The 24,477-nt window shown below is 39.0% G+C and overlaps 2 protein-coding genes across 3 annotated transcripts in view; both read right to left on the reverse strand.

Moving 5' to 3' along the window:
* Positions 1 to 10,894, reverse strand: part of LOC135206034 (late secretory pathway protein AVL9 homolog) — a 188,632-nt gene extending 177,738 nt beyond the window's left edge. Inside the window, exons 1-2 of one of the 2 annotated variants that reach the window (XM_064237207.1) lie at positions 10,461 to 10,894; positions 8,705 to 8,870 (exon numbers count right to left, since the gene is read on the reverse strand). In XM_064237207.1, coding sequence (XP_064093277.1) covers positions 8,705 to 8,744 — 40 coding nt within the window. In that variant the 5' untranslated portion in view covers positions 8,745 to 8,870; positions 10,461 to 10,894. The remainder of the gene's footprint in view (positions 1 to 8,704; positions 8,871 to 10,460) is intronic. The other variant, XM_064237208.1, reaches the window with a different exon arrangement.
* LOC135205991 (late secretory pathway protein AVL9 homolog) overlaps positions 8,757 to 24,477 on the reverse strand; it is a gene marked incomplete at its 5' end in the record, with an annotated part of 226,407 nt that continues 210,686 nt past the window's right edge. Inside the window, 4 exons of the mRNA XM_064237162.1 lie at positions 8,757 to 8,870; positions 10,461 to 10,569; positions 12,603 to 12,640; positions 13,390 to 13,400. Coding sequence (XP_064093232.1) covers positions 8,757 to 8,870; positions 10,461 to 10,569; positions 12,603 to 12,640; positions 13,390 to 13,400 — 272 coding nt within the window. The remainder of the gene's footprint in view (positions 8,871 to 10,460; positions 10,570 to 12,602; positions 12,641 to 13,389; positions 13,401 to 24,477) is intronic.

Genomic DNA, 24,477 nt, shown 5'->3' on the forward strand with positions numbered 1-24,477 from the left:
CTAATGACCTTGTTAAAATGAATGTGGTAAAGCATTTCTGTTATGTTGGAGACATACTGAACTGTGAAGGAGTGAGAAAGCAATGAGAAAGAAAGTTACCTTGGAGATATACAATGGATTGTGAAGCAGAAGTGAGAAACCAATGAGAAAGAAATAAGTGCAGCATGGACAAAATGGACAGAGAAGGAAACCCTTCTGGTAAATAAAATGTCCTATTAGCAAGACAGCAAACACTTACAATGACTAAACTACACTACAATGGACCCCCTGTATTCGGATTCTCCGTTCTCCAGGCTCACGCATTCGCGGATTTTCTCTGGAACATTTCCCCGCATTATTCGCAGAAAATTCACCTATTCACAGTATTTTCTATGAGAAAATATCCACAAATTCCTGTTTTTTTATCAATTTCATCATAAAATGACAAATTTTCTAGGACAATTTGTATTTTTTCACAGCTACAAACCTGAGGTCTCAACAATAGGATAATTTCTAGCGCCTGGCTGGATCCGGTTAAAAAAACAGATAAAACCAAGGAATCTTGTGATATCTGGCAAAGCAAGCGTAGATCGGGTGAAGAGTGGTCAAGTACCACTCACCTACGCCACCGCGTCAGTCTTTCCCAACTCAGGATGTCTTAACACACAGAGGGGCGGCTAGAGGCAGGCAGTATTATATTAAGACCTCAGGTTTGTAGCTATGAAAAATACAAATTGTATTAGAAAATTTGTCATTTGTTCATATGTGAAAACAAACCTTCCGTCTTAACAATAGGATAGACTCATACTTGGAGGGAGGTACAAGACATCCTAAACCCAACCTGGGGTGGGGGCCTATCCACCAGTCCAGCTTCCAGAAGAAATGACTTCTGGAAAGGGACTGAAGCCCATTGAGAAGCTAGATAAATTGATATCTAACCACTCAGACCCTGAGTGACGTACAAGGATACGTATATGGGAGAACCATTGTATCGGGAACCAAAGAGAAACTTTGACTGTCTAATAGCAAACCAATACACCAGGGTTTGTACTACTCCCAACTCCTCCTTGCCAAGGAGTGGAGCATATGCTACCAAATAGAGGGTTTGATATTTGTATATTAAGCGACCACACTATCAGTATGACTACCTTACTCACCTGTATCAAACCAGTCCAGCGAATGACGTGTCTATTCCTTAACCTGCCAAAAGGAAGAAGGAAAGGTACAAGAGAAAGAAGGAGACAGCCAACTCACTCATTCTCTCATCCACACAATCATCTTAGGTAAGATACAAAAGTGCCCTGTTAAGGGCAACTATGAGTTACACAACCTGTGTTGGGCAGCCACCACAGGACCCAGGGAAACGTGTCCGCAGATCTGTGGGGAAACATCCTTAAGATAGAAAGAGGTGAACGTGGCTGGCGTAACCAAGTACCAGCGCTCAGCACTCTATGTACAGCCACGTTCTTTTTGAAAGCCAGAGAGGGACCAATAAACCCTTAACGTCATGCGCTCTAGCCTGCACGGATGTGATGGTGGAATCAAGAGTCAAGTATGCCTGTCTGATGGCTTCCCATATCCAAAAAGAGATAGTATTCTTAGACACCTCTTTCTTTGTACGGCCTGTGCTAACAAAAAGTCTGCGACAAGAAGGAAAACTGTCTTGAGTGTCAAGTTCCTGTCAGATGAGCAATGCAAGGGCTCATATGGACTCTTAGTGAAGCTCTTGAGAACCAAGGAAACATCCCACGTCAGAGGCTTGAGCTCCTCTAGAATTCGATTGCTCAAACCCCTTAACTAGCAAGGAAAGTTCCAAGGAAGAGGTGTCATACCTTTAAGGTGTAATACCAAACTCAGGGCCGCCCTGTAGCCTCTAATGGCAGAAATGGACAAACGTTTCTCGTCTCAAGAGGAAGGTTAAAAAGTTTGCTATTAGCTGAATAGAGGTTGCGAATGGAGAAAAACCCCGTATTACGACACCAATCACAATAGATCGCCCACTTGCCTTGGTAAACCACGGAGGTCGACTTCTGAGACTTGCTCGACATGCCCTGCTGTTCTCTGAGAAAAGCCTCTCGCTCGGAGGAGATACTTGATAGTCTCCAACCGTGAAGAGGCAGGGATTCTACTGACTGGTGGAACCTTTCCGCATGGGGCTGACACAGGAGATGTCACCAAGGGGAATCTCCCTCGGAACCTCTGACAACAACGACAGCAGATCTGGGAACCATTCCGCCTGAGGCAACAGAGGGGCTACCAAAAGTCATCCTGAGACCCTGTGAACTCATTAGCTTGTTCAGAACTTGACGGATCAAACAAAATGGAGGAAAGGCATACACCTCCAGGTTGTCCCAGGGATGTTGGAATGCATCTTCTGCCAATGCTAAAGGATCTGGGACTACTGAACAGAATATCTCCAGCTTCCTGTTGAAGCAAGTTGCAAAAAGGTCCAGCATAGGTCTCCCCCAAACCTGGAAAAGCTTGTCTGCTACCACTTGATGAAGGGACCACTCTGTGCCTAGGATCTGACCCAACGACTGAGTTTTGTCTGCGACCACATTGCATTTGCCTGGGATATACCTGGTTGAGAGCTCTACCGAATTGCTGACCGCCCACTGATGAACCTCAACGGTCAAGGTGTGAAGTTGACGAGAAACCAGGCCTCCCTGTTTGTTCACAGGCTACCACCATGGTGTAGTCCGAAATGAAAACAACAGAATGGCCTTCTACCTTCTCCCGAAACTCCTTGGCAGACCCAGAAAGGCTGCCTTCAACTCCAAGATGTTGATATGCTGCTGCTTGTCCTCCAAATTCCAAACGCCTGAAGCGATGAGGCTGCCTAAGTGAGCCCCCAACCGCAAGGGAGGCATCTGAGAACAGAAGGAAGTCCAGTGGATAGAACGTAGAGGGACACCCTTCGAAAGATTCTGATTATCCAACCAACAACGAAGATCTTCTCTCACTTCCAGAGACAGAGGAACCATTAACAGGGGTGAGTCCCCCACTGGAGACCAGAATTCTCCCAGTCTCCATTGCAAGAGATCGAAGATGAAGACACCCATGAGGGACCAGCTTCTCCAGGGAAGACAACACTCGCATAAGAACCTCCCACTGATGAGCTGACTGATGTGGTTCCAACAGGAAGTTGCGTGCCACCACCCACAACTTCTCCAATCTCTGATCCGACGGGAAAATTTTGCCGCTGTCATTTCGATGACAATGCCCAGGTAGAGAATCCTTTGACTGGGTATGAGGTTCGACTTTTCCTGGTTGACTATGATGCCCAGTTCCAGACAGAACCGGAGTAGACGATCCCTGTCCTGCAGCAGCTTTTCCCTGGAAACTGTCAAGACCAACCAATCGTCAAGGTACCTCAGCAAACAGATCCCCTGAGCATGGGCCCAACTTGACAAGAGAGAGAAGACCCTTGTGAAACACTTGAGGGGCTGTTGTCAGCCCGAAGCACAAGACTTTGAACTCGGAGACCTTGTCCCCAAGAGAGAAGCGAAGGAACTTCCTGGACATCAGAATGAACAAGGATTTGGAAGTATGCGCCCCTTAAGTCTATCAACAGCATGAAGTTGCCTTCCCTCACAACTGCCAACACTGAAAGCGGAGTCTCCATCTTGAACTGTGTCTTCCTGATGAAGTGATTCAAGGTGGATAAGTCGATCACAGGTCTCCATCCTCCTGACGCCTTGGGCACCAAGAAGATGTGACTGTAAAACCCCGGAGACGGATGCACCACTTCCTCTATCGCATCCTTGTCCAGCATCTTCTGCACTTCCTCCCGAAGAGCCAAGAACTTCAGAGAATCTGGAGGATATGCCTTCCTGAGCTGCAGCTTGTCTGACAGAGGAGGAGAGAAGTCGAATGGCAGCAGGTACCCCACCTGAAGGACATCTACCACCCACTTCTCCGCCCCATAACTCTGCCACTTGGCCCAATGGCCCACCAGGCAACCCCCACCTGTGGCACAGGAGAGGGAGAGGCGACTAACCTACCGACGGCCCCCTTTACCTTTGCCTCTTGGGCCCCTTCTTGGCTTAAAGGAACAAGAGCGAAAGGGGCGTTGATCCTCTGACCTAGGTTGAGTCGAACGGGAAGGCCCTGCTGAACTCGAATTCCTCGACGGCCTACCAGGCGACAATCTCCTTGACTGCTGCTGGACAGGGGAAGGAGGAGGAGCCGGACGTCTCCGAGGACGAGACTCCGACTTAGACACGGCCTGGTGCACCAGTCTGTCTTTGGTGTCAGCCCAGCGCCGGCATATCGCATTCTTGAGCTCTATCCGAGGAAACAAATATTGGACTCCAACAGATCTCCATTCCTCAATCCAACAAGGACTCCATGTCAACTGATCTCTGCATCCTAGACAAAGCTGCGTCTCTTCTAATCTGAAGAAGGTTAGCTCATAAATTAACACTGAGATGAGCCATATATGAAAACGCCTTGCCTCTGGACTGCAACAGACTGCAAGCGAGGATGCACTCACCAGCCCTTCAGGGGACCTGTCAAAAGCTATCTTGGCAATGACCACAGACCAGAAGTCCAGCCAAGAAACTGTCTGCAACATGGAGGCTGCTGTAGATTCCAATGCTGAGGTATCTTGCGGAGACAAAGACAGAGCCACTGACTTCACCTGCTCCAAAGTCAATCCCGGCTTCAGGCAAATGACGTCTGGGTTAAGACGATGCAACATAAAAAATGCAGAGTTCGTAGCATAGTACTTGTTATGGCCTCTGAGAGAGGTCCGCTTCAGGTTCGATATGAAATAATAAGAAAAAAAAATATTTTAACACCAACAGTTGAAACTGGGGATAGGAATATAGAAAGAAACACTAACACAACAAAGGTTTATTTACAAGCTTACTAACATAGGTAAATGCAGAATGGTATCTCCTATTTACATAAAAAAAACAGAATCTTAACACTGCATGAACTATGGGAACAGTGAGGCAATTCAAATACTTGCTAGTCAATTTGGCAATTTGAAGCGATGGCTTCACAAAAGGAAAACGGTGATTTCAGACGTCCTCTTGACTCCGTATTGCAGATAATAGTCTACTTGTAAGGCAGGAACTCCCCAAAACCTCTAGCAGGACCTTTTCTTCTCTGAAGTCTGCTCGACGTCGAGATAAAAGGTCGTTCAGCTCATCCTGAGGCGACTAGACCAGTATCCAACCAACTCTCGAGCAACTTTTTTTCTAATCCTTCGTCGGTTCCTTTTTATTCTTATCTCTCTCGGATGATCTCTGCTGCTGCTGATCTCTCACTGATAATCTGATCTGTGGCTCTTACTGAGGATATCTCTCTGTGACTAACTGGTGATCTCTCTTTTACGATCTCTGCTGCTGCCACTACGACCATCGTATTTATACAGCACTCTGGGGGCGGAGCCTACGGCGAACGTCACAGGCTCCCGAGATTACTAGAAATTCTTAGATGAATCTAGACGAGGTATTGCATCAGAAATCGCGGCGTTTCTCACATCACGACGGCGCCTGGCGAGTTCCACAACACTCCTGCCGATTCTAGAACCATCATGATAACAGGCACCTCCAACACAATGCGCTAAACGCCTCCATTGCCTGCCGAACAACCTTTCGAATAAAATGCATTCTCCTTTCCTTTATCTTCTTGCTAGGAAGCAATTACCATCACAGTACTTCCTGTCTCGTAAGAGGCGGAGGTAGTAGCTTGGCTGAGCCCTTGGAGCAAAGAGAACCGTCCTGGTTTGAAACAGAGGCATTAACCTTATGCAAGACAGACTGGACATGCCCTGACAAAAGAAGCTGAAGAGATGATTTGGGATCCTATGTAGCTCCCACCTAGGCTTCCAAGCAAGGAGTGTAAGACAACCAAGCCTGAGTCCTACTTTCCAAATTGTTGAACCCACGAATGAGATCAACAACTTCCAAAAAGGAAGACAAAAACTCTTGCGTGTTTCCCCTCTTCCTGGTCCAGCAACGGAGACCGATGACGAGAAGGATGTGTAGGCTCCTCTAAGGCACCTTCCCCATTAAAATTAATGGAAGGATCAGCAGCCAAACAGCCCGAAACACCAACTAACCTGTTTGGGCTGGGTCCATGCGTCGGCTCCCGAGACAAACACACTATAACACTAGGAACATCACTACATACTCCTCCACAGATGACTCATTAACATGTCCGTGAATGTTCACGGGCATGGCAGACATGCAAACGTGAGTTGGAGAGGAATCCCGAACACTCGAGATTGAAGGAGAATCCCCCTGAGTTGAACTCTTGGAAGCACCAGTGAGAGGGGCAGGCAAACACTCCTGCTGCACCAACTCCGCACTCACCACCTTCGACCTCTTGACAGGTGCCTTGAGATCCTTACGGCAACGAATAGGCCTTGTTGAGAAAAAGGAGTACTTGCATCATGTGCCACAGACCACCAGGAAGGTTTTGCAACACGCTTGCGATGTGCATGAAACGGGGGAGGTTGTAACACACTCGCGATGTGCACGGACGGGGGAGGTTGCAACACACCCGCAATTCGATGCAGAGGACGAAGCAGCCACTGCAGATTGCACAAGGGAAGATACACTAACACTTTCCGAAACACCAAACACTCTCAAGAACACGTCCGCATTGTTCCTCCCTTGTAGGCGAAGAAAGAGCAAAGTCCTTAGCCTTCCAACACTTGATATGCCGACGCGGCGTAGAGGCGGGGATGAAGCAATACGTTTCCTTCCAGTCCTCCCAACAGACAAGGCAGCCAACTTATTGTCCAAAACAGAGTCCAACCTCTTAAGCACTACCCAGCATATAACCTCAGACTGATCTGCAAGAGAAGGCTCCAATGACATGGAAGGGAGATGTAGCGAACTGGGCGGCAGGGATGACGTCACAGCTGAGAGAGGCCGTACAGAGGAGATGACTGGGAGTGATGTCATCGATGGGAGTGATGTTACAAGTGGTGATAACGTCACGGCTTCCCCTCGGTGTTAAGGGGAATCAGACGCCACTGGCAGAGGAATACACAACGACGGATTCCGTGATATCATCGACGGGGTTGACCGCCATGGCTTCCTTCCCCTGACTCGAAGTAGCAGCCAGCAGTCACTGGCGGAGCAATACAAGATGGCTGACCTCAGCTACCCATGAAGATGAGGCCGAGAGGATGGGGGATATGACCTGGCCAGCCTGAGGAGGGGGTTAGCAAGCCTCCATAAAGTGCGCTAGCAACCCCTCCAAGGATGGGAGACCCCCTAGCCCGAGCGTCTTCCAAATCGCTGCCATCTTGATGCCTCCAACTCTGGAATAAATGAGAATGATGAAAAAGCCTCCCCCCCTTCCCAGGAATCAATAACTCCCGAGAAGAAGGGCGACATTTATAACATCAGCCTGGTAGCCTCCCGATACTTCCAGCGACGAATCAGGGGAAGAAAAGGAAGGAGACACAGGAACAACGCTACTATGGGGGGTGTGAATACGTACTGCAGGAGATGAAACATCGGGGTGAGGAGAAAAATCTTCCTATGAAGGAAGAGCCGAAACCCTCCGATGCTCTCTCTTGCTATAAAATGACTTCCACTGCTCTTTAGGCCATGCCTGGGCATTCCATGCAAGGATTCAATTCATAGTTATCAAAAATTAGAACGGCACCTGCTACAACCGTGATGTGGGATCAGTCGCTGCCAAAGCCAAAAAACGAGAAACGGAAAACCTGGAATTCCGGGGCACACACGTTGACGAGGCCAAGAAGGAGCAGAAGCCAAATATCCAGCCAAACACACATATACACTAAAAACAGCAAAACAGGCAATGAACCGGGTAAAGGCCAAGAGAGGTTAACCAAGACTCTCGCCCAAGCAGTTAAATAAAAGACTGACGCGGTGGCATAGGTGAGTGGTACTTAACCACTCTTCATCCGATCTACGCATGCGTTGCCAGATATCACAAGATTCCTTGCTTTCATCTGTTTTTTAACCGGATCCGGCTAGGCGCTAGAAATTATCCTATTGTTAAGACCGAAGGTTTGTTTGCGTATGAACAAATGCACTTTTTGTGACAAAACTACAAAAAAAAAAGGTATAAAATTTTTAGTGTTTTTTTCTAAGTTTTAACTAACAAAATAGGAGGTTTAAGTTTCAGTTTCATAGGGGTTCCAACTATTCGCAGGGGGTCTGGTACGCATCCCCCACGAATACGGGGGACCACTGTCTCTATGTAGGAGATATGGCCACTGAAAAGGACAACAGAGATGTGTTGCACTAGAATGTTAAGATTTCTGGCAGGAGTACATTGGGAAATTCTTAGCTTGATTAAAGAAATAGTGGAGAGATGTGGTATCAAGAGGCTGGAAAAAAACTGAGATCTCAGATACTGGGATGGCTGAGAAATAGTGGTGAAAAAGGATGAAGAACAGTTGGTTACAAGAGCAGAAGATATGAAAGTACCACGAAAGAGACCTATATTTTCACTTATGTTAACGTCAATAAAGGTAATGAAACATAAAAATAGTAATGTAAAAAGAAAAAACTAACCACTAAATGCAACAGATGCCAAGTACAATTCCAAGCTAAATTTATGAACTAATAAAAAACTAATGAGTGTGTGGTGAAAAATCAAACAACAGAGAGATGCAGATTCATGAACATTCCTTCTGACATCCTCAAACATGCTAAATAAAAAAACATCCTCAAATAAGCGAAATATGTTTTCCGATTTGATATCAGTTATAAACTGGGCTCACATTTTGACATACCGATACCATCTCCTGTTGGGCCTCCCATGGCAGACTTTCTTCATGAGTAACATTGATTATTTTTTGTTGGTTCAGAAGTATCCTCCATGTTATGAAGAGGTATTCTATTTGTGTTGATTGTACTTGAAAGACTTTCTTCTCCACCTCCAGCCTCCTGTATCAAACGAGGAAAATTATAATGACAACCTATTATTGTAAATACAATCTTAACTCATAAAACCTGATATTTTACATAGTACTCACCAGTTAATCATATACTATGGAAAATAGCTATTTTTTCACACCAAATTGTTACATACTGTAAAACAGACCCCACTTCACTGTCAAGATTGTCTCCTAGCATCCTACAAGAAATTTTTCTTCTTTGCCAACCCCGAAAAAAAAAAAAAAAAAAAAAAAAAAAACCAAAAAAAAAAAAAAAAAAAAACCGCATGGGCAGAAAGGAAACTATGAAATACAGCATCATGCATTAGCTTTGCTCATTGTGAACCCCCAAACATAAATACGTAGCTTGAGCTACAATTTATGCGGGAGGACAAAGATAAATGACAGGAAAATGAAGAAGGCAAAAATAAACAGCAAAATCGGGCATCTACTTTTACTCTAGAACGTTTTGAGTGGAGTCCAAATGTTGTACAAGGAAAGCTATACATTCATGGCAGACTAGGAGCTCACAGTAAAGCAGTGGGGTTGTGAAATAGTGACTAATAATTCCAAAGGAACCCCACTAATATTCCCTACCAGTCAAAGGAAAGTAACTTCTGGATATAGATGGATATGTGAAAGTATGTATCCCTGTGGTCTAGGGAGGCAAGTAAGTCTTCACAGACTCCATCTGAAAGGGTGTTAAGACTATAAACTTGTTAAGATGGCTGAGGTCAAAAATTAGTCTTCAACTGCCCAAAGCCACTGGAACAAGAAGACGATAACTGTTAGAAAACCCAAACATTCCTGGCTCAGGCACTGATGAAGTTTGTGGGCAAAGAGGTGGGACAAAGTCAGAGATGGAAGGAGAGGCAACCAAAAAGAAAGAAACCCATTCCCAAATAAAAGCAAGTTAATAAACTGGAGTAAACAATGTGGGAGTTGGCATCTTCAAAGAGCTCACATGTTTTTTGGTGAGGGGAGGCATCACAAAGCAGATGTGATGTCAAAAGAAACGAGTCTTGATTGGGGATTTAATTTCCCCTCTGGGCATAGAGCCACTGTATGTTTTTCTATTTCAGTCTTTTTACTGTTCTACACCTCTTGTTGCTAACAATCAAGAGTGGTAATATTCCCCTATGTAAAATGAGTATATGCATGTATACATAATAACAAATTACAATAGTTCCACGCTGGACGAGTGGTTTTCGAGCTGGGCTGCCAATCGGTGGTCCCAGGTTCGATTCCCGGCTCGGTTAACGCGGAATAAGAGAAATTTATTTCTGGTGATAGAAGTTCATTTCTCGATATAGTATGGTTCGGATCCCACAATAAGCTGTAGGTCCCGTTGCTAGGTAACCAATTGGTTCCTAGACACGTAAAAATATCTAATCCTTCGGGCCAGCCCCTAGGAGAGCTGTTAATCAGCTCAGTGGTCTGGTAAAACTAAGATATATATACTTAACAAATTACAATAAAATGGCTGAATACATAAGCTTAATAACAATGATAAAACCAATATACTGTTTAAATAAATGCTGTCAAAATAAAAGAGCAGGTAAAACTATGCTGGAATATAACCTCAAGTAAGGGAACTCACCATTGCAACTTCTGTAACTTGCATGGAACTTCCGAGAACTTCTAAGCTACCAATGTTATCATCAGTGACATCCTGCGCTTTCTCATTTTCATCCTGATCAGCCTCATTGCTGTGAACAAAAAATACACAAACATGTCAATCAAATCTACGTATAAGTACTGGATTCCTTATAATCCAACTCCAGACTATAAGAATTTGCATCCGATTTGCATTCCTGACCTACATAAAACAAAGTGAAATATGTATGCTTCCCCACAGACCAGGTGATAAATTTTTTCTTAAATGGAAAAATGAAAATGAGAAAAATGGCAACAAACCTAATAAAATCTGTTTCAATTATATTAAATGAACTAATAGTCTCTTACAAACTGATTCCTATTCTGATTCACTGACGGCTCGCAAATATATTTGGCTCTTATTAAAATGTATCATTACTTTTTCCATTAAATAAACACGTTTAACAAAGTTGAGGAATCCTATCAGAAACTTACAAATATGTTATTTACCTAAGGACCTAACATTTCTGAAGATCTATGTCAAAGAACAGTTCTGTACATTCATGTGTCTGTTGTACAATTACAGCAGAAATAATTCTATTTAAGTGCCTGCAAAAAATTTTTGGCTTCTCTGCGATGATCTTACCTTACCTTAATATTTAGAAGATATATTCTAGGCAATGCATTATATTTTTAACCGAGTTTATACAAATTATTATTGCACTAAGTGCTAGAAAGCCTTGATGTCATCTAGTTTCAAAAAGCTGGCTCAATCAGAATTCTAATATTTAGATTACAGCATTATAAAAAGTATAAATTAATGGCCTGAAATGTTTTAGGTATTTTGTCAAGTCCTAAAACTGGAGATGAATTACAGTAAGATTCCTTATAATTTTAACAAAACAACATCAGCCTATATGAAGGAGTAACTGAAATCATAAATGCCATTTACATGAGATCTACGCAAGACCACTGCAAATGTAAATTATCAAAAGTTTAATTAAATAGAATTTCAATCTAACCACCCTGAATAAAGTTTCTCTAATGTCTCTATGAGCTAATTTTTGTATCAGATATCCAAGTACTTTGCTCTCTTCATTTGCAATTAGCATAAACTAATAAATGGAGATAAATACCCTCTTAAATAGACTGAATTTCCTATAACTATGTTCCTAAAGGGGCTAAAAAAAACATTCTAATGAAAAGCTCTTGCAAGATGAAAAATAAAATTTCCTTCAGAAAACCTATTCTCAAGCTGAGCTACAGCAAATTCTTAAATATATCTCATGAACACTAGGTTGACGGTGACGGTGATAAATGATTACTAAAGCTTATGACAAAGACAAAAATATATCAGGAAACAGAAATTAACAATTTCCTTAAGATTATGGACTAGCTCTCTATAAACAGTTTTATTTCACGTTACTTGTAACTCCTTAGTCTACAAATTTAAAGAAAATTACTTTTGTTTTTTTCCACCTACACAAAATATGCAAAAAATACCTTACTCCACAAGAAAATAATTACAAACAACTTTAGTTTATAAATAAATTTAAAAAATTTGATTGAAAAATTTCAATTCTAAATATAAATATACTATTATTTTCAATGAACAATACAACATGCAACCTGTAAATGAAGATAATTCAGTTGTTAGTAATCTGTGTTAGATAGTATTTAAAAAAACATCAATTAGTAAACTGAACTATAAATCTGATCCTTCTACAAAACCCAGCAACCACCACCTTTAGAACTTGAGCATAAGCAGGTCTCATTATTATTTCTGGCTTTGGTACATGACACTAAAGCCTAAATTCCAAGAAAACTAGATCCAGCAGCTAGCACCATCAAGACAAATGACAAGGGATGCCATATGAGACTTAAAGACATAAAGCATTACCACATAAAACTTACATTACAGTACCGTTGTTTCTTATTCCCTTGGATTTTTTTGTTTTCCCCTTCAATAACAATGAAGTATTCAAATTGCAAGTTAAACTGCTATTTAGTCTATACACAAAACTGAAAAATCCATCATCCATTTGAAAATTTACAAATACACAAAGTACTAAGATGAAAATCTATCTACAAAGTATGATTAGTTTTGATAAGTAATTACTTCATTCACAATTTGATTTGTACTAACTGGTCAACATATCCCAAACTTGCTAAAGATTTTATAACCTGTAAAATACAAAAACAATGCCAGATTCCTATGTTGCACCAAAATTCCAACTCACAATGTATAAAACCTTTTAGTGAACTCTTGCAAATTTATGTGAAATTATCTAAAACAGGAGGATTGGTATACTATAATGAAAAATACATAAATTCATACTATAACTAACTTCACCATGCCCAAATGATGATGTAATATCATCTAAAACTTAAACAAGAACTAAGCATAAAGACTGCATTCTTAGAAATGCACAGTATTTCTTATGATTGCCTCCTATGGCATTTTGTGTTTTAATACCTTTCTGTGCATACATGCTCATCCAGCAGGTGGTAAGCATAATAAAATTAACATGTGACCAATTTTACAGTGAAAATGTTAATATTTGCACTGCAAACGAATGTAACCTACACTGCAAATGAACATAACCGTGACTCCCGAGTTCCAAATAAGTTGGAAACAGCACTCATCACTTTTAAGAAACCTTCAAAAAAGGCAAAACTTTTTGTCCACAGGTGTGGTTGATTTCTGAGTCTAAATTCACCAGTTTGCATTAACTAAATGCTCTAGTATGTACTGGATTTTAAAACATCATATAACTTAGTGATGACTGATGCATGTTTCAACCAACATGACCAGATCTAACTCATTCAAATTATCAAGGTATATAAAAAATTAGCATAATACCAGAGGGTCCAAGAGCTGGAAATTAAAATGTACAGGACTCCTTATGCAACAGGAGTCAAGGGGAACTTACCTGCTTGGAAGCTGACAGAAAATATAAGTTTAAAATTCAACCCACTTTGGGCAATAAACCAAACCTACTTTCAGACATACACACACACACACACACACACAAAGGCCTTAATTCATGAACTACAGCGAGGCAAGATAGTAAAGACATGAATATTAACATATAATATATACTGAGCTACTTCAAAGAGGATAGATACTATTTTGATGATGGAGGGAAAATATACAACAAAAAAAGGAGAAATAGGCCTTTAAAAGGAAAGGAGGAGAGACAGACAATCATACTGATGGACTCCCTTATGTTGGAATAGGGTGAAAATTTAGGAGAGATATTCTGCAACTAACAGAAGAGAAAATACATACCGTATCTGTCCCCCACTTTAACCAGATAACATAGAATACAATCAGGCAACACAATGTAATTATTACCTAGTTGTCTAGTCTTGGTGTCACGAAAGCTTGAGAGAGCCTAGATTAGAATTTTTTTTTTTTTTTTTGGTAGCACACCCTGGCCTTTATCCTAGGTTCTCTTACTGGAGGCCATAACTGATCACCTGGCAATCTTTATTCTTAAAGTTCCAGGTAAACTTCTTATCCTCTGCCCCAAATAATATAAATTGAATAGGATCACGGTCAAAACCTCCCATTTCTTCAAGACAGCAAACCAAGATACTGTCCATTAAACAAAAACTACATTTACCATTGTTCAGAGACTTTACTTAATGCAAAATGTGGCTTCCTATGGTACTGCAGAAATGAGGACACTAGAAAGCAGGTTCACATACGCCTTTGGTAGGGAGCAGAAAAACATGAAATCAAAGAATACAGGGGGTGTACTATAAAAGTGAGTGAGTTCAAACACAGCTAGAAAATCATGACAACCTTATTAAAGCAGGAAGTTAACCCTTTAACGCCAATTGGACGTATTAAACATCGATATAAATTGTCTGTTGGGTGCCGATTGGACGTATGGTACGTCGATATAAAAAAGTTTTTTTTTAAATTTGCTGAAAAATACTTAAGGCCTACTAGGCGAAAACTTTTGAATCACGTGCCTTGGGGGATGCTGGGAGCTCACGGATCAAGGCATTGTTTTGTTTACAATCGTTACTCAGGCGCGCAAGCACGAATTTCTTTCTTCTCGCACTAAAAAACATCAGCGACACATCTCAGAAATTATTTCGTCACTTTGACATAATTTTTCCACCATTTTAATTAGCCGTTACATGGAGTATTATATATGAAAATGTGCGCAATTTCATGGTTGTAGCTTTTATCAGTTTTGAAATATTTTTATATAAATAACGATAAGTACCAAAATTTCAACCTTCGGTCAACTTTCACTCTACCGAAATGGTAAAAAAACGCAATTGTAAGCTAAAACTCTTATGTTTTAGTAATATTCAATCATCTACCTTCATTTTGCAACAAATTGGGAGTCTCTAGCACAATATTTTGATTTATGGTGAATTTATGAAAAAAAAAACTTTTTCCTTACGTCCGTACGGTAACTCTTCCGAAAAAAATCAGAAATGTTTTCGTCCGATTGTCGTAACGTTTGCACCATTTTAAATTAGCCGTTACATAAAGTTTTATATATGAAAATGTGTGAAATTTCATGCAGAATACAACAAAAGACAATCCATGGTTGTAGCTTTTTTCAGTTTGAAATATTTTCATATAAATAACGATAAGTGCCAAAATATCAACATTCGGTCAACTTTGACTCTACCGAAATGGTCAAAAAGCGCAATTGTAAGCTAAAATTATTACATTCTAGTAATATTCAATCATTTACCTTTATTTTTCAACAAATTGGAAGTCTCTAGCACAATATTTCGATTTATGGTGAATTTACGAAATAAACTTTTTTCTTACGTCGTCTGATTGTCATAATGTTGCACCATTTTGAATTAGCCGTATCATAAAGTTTTATATATGAAATGTGCGCAATTTCATGTAGAATACAACAAAAAACAACCCCTGGTTGTACCTTTTATCAGTTTTGAAATATTTTCATATAAATAACAATACATAAATAGAAAAAATTCGTCCTTTGGTCAACTTTAACTCGACCGAAATGGTTGAAAACTGCAATTGTAAGCTACAACACTTACAGTCTAGTAATATTTAATCAATTACCTTCATTTTGCAACAAACGGGAAGTCTCTAGCAAAATATTTCGATTTATGGTGAATTTTTAAAAAGCAGCTTTTTTTTTACGTCTGAGCGTTACGAATTCATGCATCATTTTGTGATAATATTTTCTCTGTGTTGCCTTGATCGTTTTACAATGTGTTATATACCAAAATGATCGCAATTTAGTGTACAATACAAAAATAATGAACTCGTTAGCTTTAACTGTTTTGCTCACAGCGCGATTTGTATACAATATATATGAACTTTTTTTTTTGGGCACTGTCATATATCCCAATATTTATATATGATATTTTTTCATTCTGATGGTTGCATACTAAACTTCAGGCAATGACAAAAAAAAGGAGCCAAAAAAAAAATGAACTCTGAATCTTGAAAACTAAGCGTGCTGTGATTTTTTGAAAAAAAACATTTTTTCCACTTCGGCGCTCACTCGCGAACGCCGCTGGCATACAGGAGACGATTTTAAAAATACCGCTTCAGCGTTTAAGGGTTAATTGGAAAGGAGCATTTATTAAATATAACAAAGTTATTATAGTCTTTTCAGTAATGAAACACACATTGAGAGTCTATTTCATATTACCAATGATGGTAATACAAATTTTCATAATAAAATTTATTAGGATTTGTACAAGCAGGCGCCCCCTTATTGGCGGCATCGGTTAAAAGAGTTCTGGTTTTACAGCACTTGGCTAATGACGTCTACAACCAGATTTTTGGTGACAGTAAGTGATTTTGGCGTCGATAAGTGGTGTAACAGCATCAGTAAGCGGCTAACGGTGCCAATAATGGTTTATTGGCACTTCTAATTCCATTTACTATTACCATAATTATTGGCAATTTTCAGTTATCAGTGATTTCCGGTTAGCAGCAGTTAGCCAAGAATGGACCCCTGCTGTCAACAAGGGCTGCCTGGGTTGAGGGTGGGGTCTACTTTAACAGTGGGTAAGTATCCAAATAATAAATTTTATGAAAATTTTTATTACTTGGGCTGAATCTTACTGTTAAAGTTAGCTGATTCCTGCATTGAGAAGAGGATGGTGGGTAGTGTAACTAGACAAAATCTGCTCGGCCAATCGAGCTAAAGGTTTCTTGTATGAAACCCAAAACATTCTACCTGAGCTGGAATCATTTCTGGACCTTTGAGGAAAAAACCATTTCAATTCAGCCACAATGAAAGAGAGGCGGCACGAGGAGATCCCTATGCCTGGGTCAAAAGCCCTATAAAATGACAGTCACTTCAGACAAACTTTGTACAGACCAAAATAAGGTTTATGTCCTGTTCTAAATTCTCGATACACTTTTCCTGAACTGAAATGGGAGTGGAAGGCAGATATAAAGAGGAAGCCTAACCTCAGTACTTACAAAAACATTAGAAGCAGGTTGATAACCTGACCTAACTAGATAGTTTCACAATCTATCTGCTTCCCTTCTCTTCCTATACAATGTAGTTAAGCAGAAAGTCCTTCAAAAATTCCAACTTCTTACATCATTCCCAGATCTATTTTTATACCATTGCAGCTAGCGTAAACAGTATCTGCTGAAAAATCAACATCCTGCTAACACAGTAATCCTTCCTTCAGAACCTGATGTTCTTAGCTTTGATTCCAGTAGAGGCATCATAGGAAAAATAAATGTACAGCACCATGATAGCAGCAAACAGCTGTGAAATACGATGTGTCTATACACTATGATGGCAAGGAGAACTTTGACAAGAGCTAAAACATTTAAAACACACCTGGTAGAGAACAGGTGTACTAGACAGTCATCTGGGCAGCCATTCAATCTTTTGTTTGAATGCCAACTCACCTATCGGTGTGGAGATATAAGCTAACTTTAACAGTAGGTAAGCTTCATCTCAAAGTTTTTAGGTAAACCTAGTGCAGTGGAGAGATCACAGATATGGTTAAATAATGATTATACTATAAGCATTAAGTGGTAAAGGACAAAACATAAATCAACAATAATTATACATGAATCATACCTTGGGGAGGGTGGGTACGGTAAGAAGGCAAAGCTTCTTCATAGGGGGAATCAATTATTATCCCAAGGTGCTAGAAGTACTCTAAGTACATATCCCAAAAGCCATGATTGCATGTGGATATAACATAATACCAACAGGTCTAATGTATGGTCTAAGTCTGATGATTACTTCAGTAACCAAAAAATTAAATTCCAAAAACTCCTAGTCTTAAATACCTGTAATTAAACATTGTAATCAATGAAATCTAGAATCTACCTTATCCATGTTAAGTTCACTGTTAATGAAAACCAGTACAAAAATAAGATTTTTTTTATAATTCCTTCTTTCTGTTTAGCAAGGAATTTTTTATCAACAGTATGCATTGGTTATAACAAACTATACATATTATCTGGTCTTCTCTGCCACATAGTCATCTACCATATATTCAAAAGTGAACTTATGCATCCAAAAATTAATTTTCACCTTTGCTTCTACTTTTCCTTTTAGTCTCTCATAGGTAACCATGAACAGCAATAATTACTATTATACAAAGCATCATCACATAAATAGATATCACTATCACTACTTACCAATTGTTAAGAACTAGGAAAAAAATGGCGTTGCTATTCCAAAAGTAGAGAAGTAGACTGTATGATCAGCCACAGACTGGCTAAACAGCAAACAGTTTCAGTTTCCAACATTAAAATGTTTTTGAGAAGCACAAAAAGATTCATAGTACATGTATAATGTGGATGATAAATACCTACACAATCATGTGGATGATAAATAACTACACAATCAATCTGATACTCTTCTTACTAAATAAAGAAAAATACCTCATTGTTAAACATAACAAAATATTACATCATTAAAAATACACTGTACCGTAGCCATCATAAACTAGAATATTCAAAATGGGCACACAGTACTTATATTTTATGATACAAAGATGTAGAAGGAAGGTCAAAAGTGCTCAAGTCAAGATTTTTTTAATTTCAGAAGATATCTAACAAAAAAGTCAGCAATGTTCTCAACGCAAATCCTTATTCCGTTGATTACCAATTCTATATATGTAACAGGAGCTGCCTCTAATTCCGCAAAAATATTTTGCTACTAAGTATGCTAGTCAAGGTGGGAATAGTACAGTAAATTCATAATTAGTGGTCTCAAAAAAAACCTTTAAACTTTAATCATTGCATAATTTGCCATCATTCTTTGGTATTAAAGAGGAAACCTTTAACTTTTACTTATCCATACTTAAACTAAGATGGACAAATCAAGGGCTGAAGAACTGTTTCAAATATCAAAGTTGGTAAATCATATCATAAGTTACGCATCCCTTGAGTAGGGGATCACTCATCTCACCTTGTGAGAGAGCAGCACTCCACACAAATATTGTCAGTTTGTACAGCACTATAAGTACTAGCTTTTGAGTAGAAACAGTATTAACAAAACTACAAACTTTTCTCTTTTGAAGATTAACTTCCATCAGAGGAAAATGCTTATAGTGTGCCTTTAATAATACACCACTGATAGTACGACAGAATGCTCTTGATGAGCCTTAGGAGAGTCTAGCAATTCACTGGTTTTTTTTTTCAAACTACCTTGTAATAATACATGGATTAGCTAATTAAGAACATGATTAACACTATGTTATTCAGCTATCATTTTTATTCATATGTTTACATTCATATTTGGCACTTATACTGACATGTGTCTTCATTCTCTGTGTAGAGGGAATTTCCTTTGTAATACATGTTTTGATTATTTCTGTGAGTGTGAAACATCAAACTGCTGAGTGGGTCACACTAAAATTCAGTGTTTCAAGAGGTTATGAGCCTAATAAGAATATCAGTCAAAACCATGGCAAAAGCTGAATGTTACATTCAGCAATCTGCATAAATAATGGCAACACCAACATAACCAATATATAATTAATTAACAGTAAAGTATCTATGTACTTCTTGCACTTACCTTACTGAGATTGTACATAATCTTGTGACCAATTTACCTGCAGATTAGTTTCACCCCTTAAAATAGGTGTGGGATTACCTGATTACTTAACTGAAGCCACCTACTACATGAATTTAGACAATTTTCATAACAGTCATTGATATTGAAAGGAAAAATGTAAGATTTCACTCTGGAATTAGATAAGGAGCAAGACTGTTAAAATTCTGTACGTACTATATGTGGTCGCCGAAGTGACCAGTGGCATATCTTGGCTCATACAGCAGGATATCTGGGAGCTTGTCAAGCTTAATTTTAAATATATGAACTGAACTGACTTATTAGTGCTAGTTGAATTGTAGCACAGGAGACAATTCTGTAGGTCAGAGGCTTTGAGCAAGAATGATGAGGCACATACAGTAGATTTTTTTTATGTCCAAATGCATTAAAATGGTAAATAGGGAAGAGAGGGGAGTTGAGAACCCTGTTATTAGAGATGAGTAAGCTTTAAAATTAGAGTTGAAACATTTCTGTTACCTTGGGGACAATGGATTAAAAAGCACAAGTTAAGAGAGTAGCTGCAGCATGTATGAAATGCTAGAGACAAATATGCTGCTGGTAATAATAGTGTCCTCTCAGTAAACACAGCCAAGACTTACAATGAAAGAGTTTGAAAAAGTATGACTGTAGAGCATTAAGATTTATGTCCACAATGCAGTGGGAAAACCACATTATGAATGAGGAAATGGCTGAGACATGTATTGTTCAAAGCTGGAAAAAAGACTGAGAGCTCAAAGATCGAGTTGGTTTGAGCTGGTGATGAGAAGGGATGAGGCAGAGTTGGCCAGAGAAAATATAGTTGTTCAAGGAGCAGAATGAAGACCTGTACGAAGAGGGGAAAAATCAAGAAAAATTAAATAGATGAAGAGCTACACTTCTTATAAGTAGAGGGAGAAGATATGTATTGCACTTTCAACCCCCATATGACAAAAAGCTGAAATAACAATGTGCATGATGATAAAACTGATGGCTTACCAAATGTGGAAAACTATTATAATATGAAACTGAAACCCTAAAATTAACCTCCACAGGACTTGAGTTGCTTTTTGTTTTCCTATATTTCATTTGTATTTCTGTGATTTCATTATCAAAATACATATACTATTACAATATCTGTAATCCTAAAAATAAAAATAGAGTTAAATAATTTTATGAATGACTGTACAGCACAGAACTTTTAATTTACATTTAAAATAAACCTTTGCAATGAAGATATGATTTCAGCTACCATAATTTTGAAAAAAAGACTGAAATTTATTAACAATCTGGTCAAATACAAAAGGTGCCACTTTTGCACCAGTAATCTTATGTCATTTGGAGCCTTTCAGCATTTTTTCTTTCTTAAAGGATGAGATAAAGAATTCTTGGTACACAACAGACCAAATATTTTCAATAAACATTCCATCAACAGATTTACAATTTTTATTTTACAAAAACTTATATTGAAGTATGTACAGTATTTAAATAAATTATACTGCAAAGGCTAAAATACATAAAAATACAAGCAAAACATCTGACTGTCCATGAACTGGGTACTAATACTGGCCTATTTGCAGCAGCATGCACAACCAAACTTCAAAGAGCACACACATGCAAAATAATGGTAAAGATTACTTCATTATGAAATAAATTCATGAAGAAAAATTGGTATTTTCTAAAAGTAACTTAATGAAAAATTAAGCTCTTCTAATGAGCTATAAGATAATCCCAGATATCTCCATAAAATGAGCCAGATGAATAACATCCCAAGGTTTGATCTTCATCGAAATTTTAATAAATTTGTATGCATACTCCCAAAATATAAAACGTAATTCTGGGCTTGAAAAAAAAATTAAACCTGAAATCTTCAAACACTAAAATATCAACACTAAAATAATCATTTTACAAAATTCTTTACTGTAACCAACAATGGTGACAATTCTATCGCAATACCTAAGTTTTTATTGTATTTTAGGTCAGTTAGCAAATAATAAGTTCCATATGTAGATGAGATAAATGATGGAGTGATAAAGAATAGTACATGATTGTGTCAGCCAGGCTCCTCTGAGTAACAAAAGAGCCACACCTTACCGGAACAGAATCATGAGACAGAAGGCTAAAGATGAGTGGAGATATGTGAAGGTGAAAGCACAATATAGACATGGAGTGGCTAAATTTTAAAGAGGGACTTTTGCATCACATGGCACTGATGATGATGATGATGATGATGATATGATGAGATGCATAAAACTCTTACCTAATAAAATCCAGAAAAATAAGTATACTACACACATCGTATTCTAGAAGTGATGTGTATTAATGACTGCTAATTTTCACATAACAGTCATGTCCTTATTTCAATTGTTCAAACTGCTAGATGAGCTTTTGTCTCAACTGGCATCTAGGAGTACAGCCTTTTGTAAAATACAAGCTGTATTTGCAAATGAACATGCTATTCAAAGCCATTTCCAAATAAAATTGAAACAGCCAATCTGATAACACAATTATCTCTATGGCTAATAACACACTTAACTCATAATTTGCCATATACTAGTACAACATTTAAATATACTGTCCAATTTTCATTGGAAAAGGGTTTCTAAAAATATATAAAAAGATGAAAATTTGAGATATCTGTCAACTGCGGTAGCTCTATATGCTATAACACACTGCAACTGAAATCAAGGCCCATATTTATAATTGGGTTTAATGCAAAATACCAAATTACTTTGGTCAAAAAGGCACCACCTCAGCATTTAAAATACAACATTCTGAATGATGGCTGTGTAAAAAGCATTTCCTGCATTCATATGCTTGGTTATCTAAAAGCATATGTTAAAGTGGTTGAGTTAGTATCAAAGTTACAGGACAAGAAGACTTAGTACATACTCTTCAACAGTTTTGTTAATATAAAAGAGGTTTATGCTTTGTTGCATGAGATGATGGAGTAATTGCATTATAACTAAATAATATTCGGATAAGCAATCATGCAAGCACTCAGTCTGTATCTGCATGTATGCTAAGCCTGTTTGAAATAAACCAAAAATGTTATGAAAAAGCTCTAAAATACTTGTGAAGCAACTTGAATACATTCATGAATATGCTTGTACACTCGACAAGAAAAGTGAAGATACAGATTTCATTAGCTTTCCTTCATCGAATTTCCCATTTATTTTCACTGAAAAGACATAATATCGCTAAATTTACTCTAGAATATGAAAATACATTACAAATTATATCATGTAAGTTAAAACTGCAAAACAAAACTTTCAGATACTTAAAAACACGATATATGTCCGAAGTAATTGGAATTTTTCAGATGGATTCGTTCATAGAGATCTGGTAGATAGAATGTGATTTTCTGATTGCAGTACTATGTATCATGACGACAATATTTACTCGTTTTCCTTCATAAACGGAGATATTTATTGCATCATCGTAAGTGGTGAATGCAATTATTTTAGTTTCTACAAATTTATGTTTGTATTCCAAAGCGATTAAAGTTAGCTGATGTCAATGGCAGTCAATGTTGCAATGGCTAAAGCAGGTTGAGCAAATCTAGTTGCATCCAAGAACGTTTTCTATGATGTGAGGAGGAACCCTAGAACTTCGAGCGGGAAAGCGCAGTCACTGGAGTACTGGCTTACGTAACGGATTTCACACTTTGATTACTTTGATGCTGACATGGATCGAATGCTAGTTGCTGTTTACAAAGCTGCTGTTTACAAAGCTACTGTCTTTAAACATAAATCTTTGTCAAGGTTAAAGTAACATGTCAGCTCAAAGATTTTCTTGTTATATGATCCCATTACAAAGCAGTTCGTAGTAGCCTACAGCCTTACACGACTGCATCTCTTTGCTGCGAGGATAAAATATCTCCAACACATCGGCATTTTTGAACAGATATAAAACTTTTTCTGGGCTCATCCGTGTCGCTTTTGTGAAATATCCCTTTAGTTCATATTTCTAAGGTAAATAATGCTAACATTACCAGAGAAAAATAAAAGAGGGGGATGTCAGAGTATCCTGACTCGCTCACCCTAAATAAAAGAGGGTGTCGGTATGGTACTGGGGCGAGTGAGACCACTACCACGGACCTCTTGTCATTTAGAATTCTCCTTCACCAAAATCCACCTCCTCGAGAGAGCTGGGACACAGCCGGCGCCAGCAACTACTACACACTCTACCCACGCCGACAACAGCGCCTCTCGTGGCCATCCTTTTCGTTAGCGACATCTCGCACACACATGATTTTTCTCTGCTCTGTGTTTTGTGCCCTAACTTTGGATTATCTTTCCACTATGGAGTTCCAAGCTATCGCCGCAGCTAAGTTAAGTGCTGCCGAAAGGTTACACGTATTTTTAGCCAGTCAGGATCCATTTTTACCGTTTTTTAGGTTCATTAACGGACCTTCCTTGTCTGGTCTCGGGCTCGCCATGCCGGCTCGCCTCGTGTTTATCTTATAGCTCCTCGGTCTCCCATACCGTGGTGGCTATTCTGTGCAGTGCCTATGATTATTTTATCATTTTTTAGTGTGGTGCGGGATGTGCTACAATGTTCATGTTTTACATCGTACTATTCGGAAATCCTATGTCTCCATGTCTTAGCTTAGTGTTCATGCATGCATGTTCCTTTGTCTAGGTCTGTTAGGCAGATGGGTTATATATGTATACATTATATATATTTCCCACTTTTCCTTAGTCCAGCCACCCTGGCCGTCGCCCTCCGTTTTACGTATCGGCAGAGGCCAGCTCCTGAGTTGTTGGTCTGTCTACCTTCCAGGTAGGCTAGCCTAACTTCTCCTGGATGCCCCCTCTCTTTCTCTTACACGTGATTTCCTTCTTTTCCTTTTTATTACGATGTATTTGTTATGGTTGCATATTTGAGACGGTTTGCATTAACCTAGGCTATGTTTTGTCTGTCCTGTTCGCCTCGTGGTCCAACCACGTTCGCAGTGGCCAGCTGATCACCTCATCCACCAGC

This window comes from Macrobrachium nipponense, chromosome 29 (genome assembly GCF_015104395.2).
Source record: "Macrobrachium nipponense isolate FS-2020 chromosome 29, ASM1510439v2, whole genome shotgun sequence".
Lineage (NCBI taxonomy): Eukaryota > Metazoa > Arthropoda > Malacostraca > Decapoda > Palaemonidae > Macrobrachium > Macrobrachium nipponense.